At 43.0% G+C, this 9996-nt stretch overlaps 1 protein-coding gene across 1 annotated transcript in view; it reads left to right on the forward strand.

Moving 5' to 3' along the window:
* The first annotated feature begins 7124 nt into the window (after positions 1 to 7124).
* Positions 7125 to 9996, forward strand: part of PLEKHG1 (pleckstrin homology domain containing, family G (with RhoGef domain) member 1) — a 50920-nt gene continuing 48048 nt past the window's right edge. Inside the window, exon 1 of the mRNA XM_009884045.1 lies at positions 7125 to 7655. Within this exon, the coding sequence (XP_009882347.1) occupies positions 7236 to 7655 (420 nt within the window). The 5' untranslated portion in view covers positions 7125 to 7235. The remainder of the gene's footprint in view (positions 7656 to 9996) is intronic.

Below are 9996 nucleotides of genomic sequence, written 5' to 3' on the forward strand. Positions count from 1 at the left end.
AGTCACTCGAATTGATTTGAGCCTTCAGAGTTCAGGAGGTTCATCATTGCTAAATGACGAAGCTGCTGGTGGTGTTTGTGTGTCATAGGACTTCAGACAAGTGACCAAGCAATATTGGCCCTATGCCTGGTTGACGCTCTACAGGTCTGTCCAAGAGAGTTAGTTAAAACCTCCCTCAGAGGCGATAAAAGCTCCGTAGGCCAGGAGGGCACAAGGTGTGAGGAAGCAGAGGTCCAGAGGAGTGGATCATCAGGTCCTGACAGAAATATCGGTGGAGCATAGCAAGATGTATGGTAAATTTGCCACATTCGCATTATTTGATTGAGTACCTGGGTGCTGCACTGTGTCTGTACTGAGGACGTTGGGACCAGCGTTGGCCATCCTCTGCCTCTGAGTGCGTCCAGGACTTAGAAATACATAGTGACTCTGTCTGAAGTATTCTGCAGGTCTTGCAAAAAGTATGCATGTCTATGTATATCTCTTAATGAAAATACGTAGGTATTAAAAAAACTCAAAGACTACAGGAGAATGTTTGAGAGAGAGCATGTCTCAGTCATCTCAGACGTGGCAGCAGGTTGTAAACGCTTGATCTTTTAGACTGGGTAAAAGGGGCTTTGCCCCTGGCAGCCCCGACGTTCAGATCAAAGTGTTTCACAGCTTTGTGAATGGTCTCAAGTTCAAGGACTATGCTCTTTAGGAAAAGTCAGAATGAAGCTGAGGCCATGTTATGTACAGGGAGAGAGGGAGTGAATTTCAAGTATGATTTTAAAGATAGAGTATCTTGTTGCGGGCTAGGTTTGAGCACGCAGTTGTGAGAGCACACCTGGAGAGCCGTGCCAGCAGCTGGGAACTCTTTTGACTTCTTTTACCTCCCAGCTCTGAGATAGAAATGCTTTCACCCCCTCCGCAGGCCAAGAGAGCCATCAGCGTTCCATTTTTTCTCCTTTTCTCTGTTTCTTCATCTTTGCTCCTGTTTCTTCTCTCACTGTCTCCTTCACTGCAAAACTCCCCCTTTTTTTTTTTCTTTTTCCCCTTTTTCCTTTGCTTCATTGTGATGTAGCACAGAGCACTTGATGGTATTGCTTTCACATTTTCTTCTAAAAGTCTTTCCTCTCCCTCTTTAAAAAAAACACTGAAGCTTTGCAAGCACCCTGCAAAAGTCTATTCCTGTTTACGTTAGGGCAGAATGGGATCCAGAATGATCCTATTGCCAGGGTTCATCCTATTGCTTCGCAGGATCATGGGAGTTTCTAACATAAACACAGAAATTTCACAATACCAGCAGGTGATTTATTTGCTTTAGATGCTTATTGATATTGTCTACAAACCGAGGAGCATCACGTAATAAACGCTCTGGAAGTGGGGGCTGTATTTGATGTTTTCGTAGTGTTGTGCCTGGAAAAATGGAAGTTGGTGGGTGTTGCTCAGTGAAGTGTGCATTTTAAAGTTACCCACAGGGATGCCTATTGTCCTGTCCCTGAATTGCATGATGTCATGTTTCATTTAAGGCTCTTAGCAATGCTGAAGACTGTCGGTGCGCTGGGGAAAAAAAGGCGGTGAGAAAGTTGTGAATCAGGTTTCTGTAAAGCCTTTGTGTTTAGGGTTTTGATAGATAAAAGCTGACTCATGCAATATTTCTGGCGAAGGAGCTGTACGGACTAGTAAGAGCTTCTCATTTTACCTGAGTGCCCAATGAGGTAATTCGGGAACAGCTGAGGGCAGAGCCCGCGGCTCTCCTCTGCCACACAGGTAGGTCCTGGGTTGTTCGGAGAGGATTGGAAGAACAGAGAGGACTTAGTCGTCCTGGGTGCGAGGAGCCAGAGACATTCCTCAGTGGTGAGATACTGTCGCAGAGGATTTTCCCTTGCAATAACGTTCTCAGACATTAGCGTGCTTGCTTCTGACAGAGGCTATTCTGCTTTAAATACTGTGGGGCGTGGGGGGAGCAGAGGGGGGGGGAAGCAGTAATTTGACAGACAGAAGCACATTAGTTGGTGGCTTTTTTCCCTTGTTGTAAGATTTCTAATAAATGGGATTTCTGTTGCCCAAAGTTCAGTTAAAGTACTTGGCAGCGTATCGTTCGTGACAGTTCAGACTAGAGATCTAATCCTGCAAATATTGTAGCTCTCTAATGTGATTTTTTTTTTCACGGATTAGTTTTAGAAATGATATGTGTTCATATGCAAAATTTGGTCATTAAAAATCTGCTGACCTTCACTTGGACAATATTCAGAGCAGAGGATATGGGGAATATATTAAAGATCATGTTGGGATTCTTGTAGTGAATATATTTTAATTTTTCTTGGTCAGGCAGCTGTATAACATTTATGTTTCTCAATTCCAGTGCTGCATTTGAATTTGATACTGAATGTAGAAATTGTTCTAAACAGTTTTGATTAATTGTATCCACATTATGAATGCCTTATTTGAAATATGAAAATATCTCAAGGAAAATACAGGAAACATTTCTTGTAGGCTCATCACTTTTATTTAGCTAAACTTCCAGAGGATGTGAAGCCTGTCATTTCTGGTAATGTTGACTTTGTAGATAACATCTGAGGTGCTCTTTTTCATGCCAGGAGAAAGGCAACAACAATACTAATTATGAATATAAATTGACTTGCGAGTTTTTAGTCATGCAGTGTGTCTTAAAATGTCATGTGCAGTAAACAACTTGGAGGAATAAACACCTATTTTTAGATAGGGCTTGGGTATCTTTGTATTTAAATATAAAATTGACTTAAAGCACTTTATCTCTCATTGTATGCTAATGTTCTAGAGTAGCCAAAGCTGCAGAGATAGTGGAAAACTAATTTACCATTACCGTGAATATAGTTAGAGGAAGGAGGTATTTGTTAATGAAAAGTACGTGATAGAAGAAATGTATGCATTTTTGGTGAGAACTTGTTTATGACTGCATGCTGAAAACAAGATATACGCTAAGATAGTTGCTTTGCATGTGCCTCCAGTGTTGTAACTAATATTACAGTTGCCTGTTGGGGTGAAATGTGGGTGTTTCTTGCCTTGGCACCACTGTAGAGTAGGGACACATTGTTGTTCTTGTTGGGGAGCGCTCTGGGGGAGCAGGAAGGTCTCTGGAGCTGGGGAGGGGAGAGGCAAACTGAATTCATGCAAAGGCACAGACAAGAAATGACCTTGTTCGGGGAGCGTGTTTCCTTGTGAGTAGGGACAAGTAGTAATTATCCTCCTTTCAGTGCTGAACTAACAAGTAATTACTGTTATTCCTTAATTAAAGTATGCAAATTGACGAATTTTTTTTCTCCCCAGACTGAGTTAAATACCGTTATTCACAGCTCACAAAAGTTCTGGATATTATTTTGGTTCGTCACTGAAAAGGGTCAGTAAACAAAAGAGCGCCTAACAAAAAAAAAGCAGTGAACCGGGCCAGATGTGGGTCAGGGCGTCGGAGACTTGCTGAGAGCGTGTGCTTCTGCGAGGCTGTGGGGGTACCTCCAGTCCCACGCGCTGATTGCAGCCCGAGCTGCGGTGGCTGCCCCTGCCTGCGGGGGGGATGCTGCTGCTGAAACTGGTGGCTGGGCGGGAGGAGGCTTGTAAACCAGTCCCGCTGGGGTATGGGCAAAATTAACTTTCTTTTTTTATAGGAAGTGTGTATCAAAGACAGAAATTTCTAAGAGGTTGCAGGGCTTCCAAAGGCACCGGCTCTGTTATGACACCTAGAGAGCAGTCTTGGGGGAGGATGTTTCGCCTCTTCCCCCACTCTTGTTAATTCACAGGTGAATTTTTCACTGAGCAGTTGGCACAGACCTTAGGCAGCTGGTGCAAGAGTGAGGATAGCTTGCGGTAAAACTGTACCAGAGCTCTCAAAAGCCAAACACAGACCCTGACAAGAAAAAAGAGGATGGGTGCGTGGTTGTGGCGATGAACCGGATTAGGCCACTGCCTTTCCTGATGCACTTGTGCCTGCAGAAATCATCGAAAGTACCTGTTTCTGATTTTAACAGCGGGGGTAATCCTGCCCAGTCTCAAAGGAAATTCTGAAGATAAGCCTGTGAAGCCTTGGAAGGCTTACAGATCCTGTGTTACTGGGGAGGACTATGGGTTTGTAACACCTACCTGTAGCTGATGCAGAACTTGAGGGCTGGGCAGAGCCAGGGCTTGTCCCAAGCCCTGACTTCCCCAGGCAGGGTGCAGAGCGGTTGGTACGGGACTGTCCAGTGGAGGAAAGGAAGCTGCTTCCTGGGCTTGTGCTACGCTGAAATCCCGGGTCCCGTCTGTCCTGCCTTTCTGCTGGGTTCACCAGCTGCCTGGGTGCCTGGCTGCTGCTCGGCAGGAGCACTGGGCTCTGGTGCTGCCTGCCTGGACCCCGAGAAACGTGTTGTGCTGGTCCGTGACCTAATGGGCAGAGTTTTAGCAAAAACTCTCCGCAGAGAAGCCAAATGACCAATTTACACCTGGCTGGGAAAGGAGCGAGAACAAAGTATAAAGTAACTTTTGAGGCTAGCAGTCAGGATGGGGCTTTGAGGACAGAACAGACCAAGATTTTTGAGTAGCAAATAGCTTGCTTGGTGTAATTTATGTAGAAACATACAGGAATAGTAATTTGTATAAAAAATTGGAGGAACTTGAATCAACCCTGTTGCATGCAATTAATTAGCCATGCCTAGCAGGTGCCTGGGGTTTGCCAAGGTCAATGGGAATACAGGTGTTAAAGAGCAAGCCCATTTTAACTATTACAACTAATCCTTGTTGTTTTTTTAATGAGCAATGACATTGTGATTAAACAAGAACATAAGGGATTTTGTTTGTTTTGTTTTTCTAAGACATGTTAAGATCTCCCAATGCTTCTGGCTACAAGTACATATTGTGGTTTGGGACAGTATGTCTTATGAAAAACTACTTTTAACATTTATCCTGACTCCAATTTCATTGACGTGAACTGTGTTTAGTTTGTTTTTTATATTAATGAGCCTGACAATGTTTGTGAAGCAAATATTACATATTAATGCCTTCAGGTTATCTGAGAAGCAGACTGAATATCGAAAGAAAAGAGCATTGAGTAATGGAATGTCACAGGAACCCTTTATTTTCCTCCTAAATGTGGCTAATCAGGTGTTTCTTTGTCATGTAATTTTAGTAAAATATCTTGGAGTAACTTAGCGGAAGGGTATCCCTGTTATCTTGTTTATCCTGTGCATTTTTCAAGGGGGTTTACATCTGCACAGAAACATTGTGCTCTCTAACTGAGTGTGAAAAATGATCCAAAGCTGATAACAAAAATACATTCTTCCTTATCAAAAATGCATACTTTCTTATCACAAGCAATAGGAAGGCAAACATCTTTGTCCATACTGTTCAGAAACAAGAGAACTTCACTGCATTCTTCAGTTTTAAATATTTTCCTGGTTTATTGCTTTATATTTTATTTTGGAGGTTTTACTTGATGTGGTTTATTCAAGAAGGGTAAGAAAATATGCTTCTGTGCTGCAAAACCAGAAGAACCTGGCACAAAGAAAGGCTATAGATTTTCAGACTTAAAGGTAAAACCAGAGGTACAGAGGTGCCAAATTAAATTTTTAATCTAATGGCCAATTTCTGACCCATGTAATGAGCAAATTACTCTTAGTGTTCATTCCATGTGTTACCTTGAGGGCAATACTTCTCCTTAACAGAAAGCTAATACCATCATCACTGAAATGGCAGGATTAATTACTCACGTACAAATAAAATCTTATGCATTCATGGTAGGCCACATAAATCAAACACTCTTCTCTGGGCTATTTTTTTTTTCTTTGGGTTGGTGTTTTTTATTTTTAAATAAATAGTAGTATTTGATTTTGAAAAAATGAGAGAGTTGCTTCGTGCTTTGAATGAAATTCTCTCTTCCCCCTCCCGCCCCCCCAGGCCAACTGCAGCAGGAACAGTGTCAGGAGGTTTTTTCTTGTAATTGCATAGCAAGTTTGCTTCAGTTTAAGAAGGGCCACCTTAAAGGTTGGGCGGGTTTAATTTGCAGTTTACTGGTTTTATGGTTTCTTTACTGAAACTGCTGTCTAGAGCTGTAATTGCCGGTAAAATGAGGTTGTTGCTGGAGTAAAATAAGGACTAAGCTACCACTGTGTGGGTAGCTTCAGTATTGCTTTTATTCCTAAAATGTCACAAGTTTTCCTTTTTCACAGGACAGACATTCTGAAATTCTTTGAGTTTGAGGCGAGTTTTTTTGGGTGGACGCTTCTTACTGAAACGAAACCTTGAAGTATTGAATATACCTGCAGCTGCTTTTGCAAATTCTCATGGTGCATCACGCACAACTTGGCCAGAGAGAAGTCTGCATTGCATCACGGATGGTGTCCTGCAGGGCATTTCGGCAATAAAAAGAAAGTAGAATTGAGATGCCGACAGGAAGACAGAGTCTTATTTTGTTGTTGCACTGATTTGAAAAACAGCTTTGGGTCAGTTCAGAAGGGGGTAATATTCTGGTTTGAGCTGAACAGTGTAGAATGACTTATTTTCCCAGTAGAAAACTGAATTATTTGGCAGCTCTCTTTCCTGCGGGAACTCTTTTTTCAGAAGCTACATTATTTTCATTGGGAAATCATTCCAGTTTTAGTGTTTTTGTACAAGCCACGGAGCTGGTACTTGATAACTGCTTTTAGTTTTTGTTTGAGTGTTGGCCTTACAGTATTCAAAATGAAAGATACTGTCTGGTATCACTGTGTGATTCTTGAGTTTTCCAAAGCCTCCAAACCAGGGTCAGTGCTCAGCGTGAAGATAGCAGGGACTGCTCCCAACAGAGAGGGTTTTTTTAACTTTAGGGAAAATCTTTGAGTCTTATTTCTCTCCTGTGCTGAGCCTGGGCGGTGCATGTGCTAGCACCAAGACCAAAACACTGGCACAAGGACAGAAGAGACATAGATGTGAGCAGGAGGTACGTATGCCTGTGTAGTAGCCTTCTGTGGGGGTTGCCCACCACCTGGTATTGGAGCCGCAGTGACCCTTAAACCATATTGTTCTGGTTGCCTTTTAGTTAAAATAGAGTTGTGGCAGTTTTGTATGCACAAAGCTTTAGAAGTGTCTGTTGTCAACTTTTGTGTTATGTGGAGCAGCAGCAGTAAACCCACTTCTGTTTGGTTTTTTTAGATGACTTCCACTTACCTCTTGACGTTTTACCAGCTGTGACGGAGGCCCTTGACTCCAAGACGAAAGGGGAAGATTTGCACAAGGAGAGCAGACCTTTCCGCTACTGCGAAAACAAAACCATGGACCTGTCAGACAGTGACCGTCCTGTCAGCTTTAGCTCCACTTCCTCCTCTGCTTCCTCCAGGGACAGCCACTGCTCCTTTGGAAGCAGAATGACCTTGGTTTCAAACAGCCACTTGGGCTTGTTCAACCAGGATAAAGAAACGGGTGCCATCAAGCTAGAACTGGTCCCAGCCAGGCGATTTTCCAGCAACAAGCCATGCAAAAACTCCCCTGCGGAGCAAGAGGATCCTGAGGAAGGCCTTGAAAAAAGGCTAAGTGCGCCAAGGAAAGCAGAACCAAAAGGAGTGAGCAAAAACTGTGCTATGTCCCTGGTCACAGAGCCCACCAGTCCCAAGCTCCTCTACGTAGACAGAGTCGTCCAAGAGATTCTGGAGACAGAGAGGATGTATGTGCAGGATCTAAAAAGCATTGTGAAGGTAGGAGTCTTGGTTAGGATGGTGTTAACTGTTCCATAATGCTATTTTTTACGTTGTTTGATTTCACAGCAGGACAGATGGATGTGACAATGGAATTGGCATTTTCTGGTCTTTATAAGTTAGTGTAACATCATTGTTATTGTGTGTTTCTAGTTTTTATTTGATTAGATAAATCTACGCTGTTACTACGTATTCATGAAGAAATAACAGAGAAAAAAAATATTTGACAGCAATAGTGACCAAAGACTGTAACTCTGCAGTAATATTTAGAAAAAAAAAGTACAATGCTCTATTTCCTAGAATGGGTATCAAGAAGCAAACAGCAGACAGCTTGTTTGCCCCTTTAAATGCTTTATCTAAAGGGTCTTGCTTATTGATTCTTTCCCCCTCCTCCCCCTCCCCAAATCCTAGTCCTGCAAGTTCTTTCCTGCCTCTTTCTCTTTCCCCTTCACGCAGTTCACAGCTGCAGTCTGTTCGCTCCATGTCCTTGGCCTGTAGCACTTAATGTGGCATCTGTATTTGCTGGAAAACCCTATTGTTTGGCTGTTATATGAAGGAATTATGTTTTCTTTAATACTAATTCTGAATGGGTGGTGCTAATAAATGGGTGTAGCATTTATGACCAGCAGTGAAGTTTTTGTCCAATCCCCAGATGAATGGTATTTTTTATTTCCCCTTTCTAGCACAGGGAAAAATATGGATGAGTCCCTCTGTGGATTGTTCTGCCCACTCTGTGTACCTGTAACTGTGCCATTGGAGTCATCTTCTTTTGTGTGACAATTAAGTCCCTTGGCTATTGTTTGTAGTCTACTTACTTAACCTACGTGTGTATGACACAAAGAAGGATTTCTTGTGAGGTGCATGTGTAATGCTCTATTTATTGACTACAGAGCTTTAGGTAGCTGTATGGGGTCATCTGCAAAAGGAAATATCAGTCAGCTGGAAACACTCTCCCCACCTGCAGTTCCAACCTGCTTGGTCCCCCCAGGCAATGAGCTGGGGGGAAAAAACACTAAGGCTTTGATAACCCAAATGCAAGTCATGATTAAACACCCCCACCCCCCAGAGTTCTCACAGAGAAGGCTTTTTTCTGCAAGACTTTATTGGTTTCTGTAGCTGCTGCTGTTTCTCTACGTTCACCTGTTGCCTAAGTTTCATTTTGGAGTGTTTAAGGTTGCCATATGCTGCAGAAGCGAGCCAGCTTCTGTGCATAGTCACCGTTCACTAGGCGTGACCTCCGTGGTTTTGGAAACCTTAGCTCTTGCTCATCCTCCTATGCAGTAAACTATACAATTTGAGAAACTGCAAACTATCACTAAAATCTTGAAGCAGTTTTTCCATTTACAAGTAGGAAGGCCAACAAATGCCTGCTAGAAATACTTTAAGCATCACTACAGTAAATGTAGAGTAAATGTGGCAAATGCTCTTGACATTATGAAAGAACTGAAGGAATTTACCTGTGAAATACCCAAGCATATTTCCTACAGCAACTTATAAATAATGAATCTTGAAACCCTTGTGTGGCACTAGACAGCCTATTTGAGAGATGGAGTGCTTGGCAGTGGGACTTCTCTTACGTAGGTGTTGAGGATCTGAGGGCTTCAAAGGAGCTCCTTCTCAAATGGTGATGACAGTGCGGAACAAGCTACCTCAGGCTGTGAACGTTCTTTGGTTGGTCGTAGGGGAGGGAGGTGTGACTGGAAGCAGGTTACAGAGGACCCCATTTTATATGTTTCTCAGGCTTCTTTTCTCCACAAGTTAGCTTAGCAACGCTGCAGTGATTTTCCTAACCAATGGTGGTGGTTGTGAGAAGTATGGGAAGACTCCACAGACATCTGCAAGAGTGTCACAGCCCTACAGGATTTGATTATCCAGGCCTCTGTGACTCGAGGGGCCATTTAGTTTGGCTGACTGGCGCTGAGCCAGAATAAGATGAAGGCAAGCAGCTTGATCTGTCTTATTTTCCAGATAAACATGGATCAGATTTTGGCAGCTTCTTAGGAAATGGGATGAGAACGGGAAAAGGGTAGCTGGGGAAGGGTCAAAGGACAACTGCTGCCCAAGAAGTGTGTGGAAACTGAAGAGATACATGAAGGTGGGAGCTGGTGGGGGAAAGCATAAGCAAATGAACCAGTGCTAAGTGGAGAGAGAAAATCATTAGAGGGAAAACAATATGAGGAAATGAGAGAAAACCCAGGAAGTGGAAAGTTGAGGGGAGTATGAACTTGGTTGGAACTCTAGCCAGTTTTGCAGCTGACCGCAATACAGCAGCTTATGTACACAGACTAAAAATAGTAAGAAAGTTGTTTTGTGTTTTGGGGTGGGTTTTTTTGGCAGGGGG

The sequence above is a fragment of the Charadrius vociferus genome, unplaced genomic scaffold (assembly GCF_000708025.1).
Source record: "Charadrius vociferus isolate BGI_N301 unplaced genomic scaffold, ASM70802v2 scaffold494, whole genome shotgun sequence".
Lineage (NCBI taxonomy): Eukaryota > Metazoa > Chordata > Aves > Charadriiformes > Charadriidae > Charadrius > Charadrius vociferus.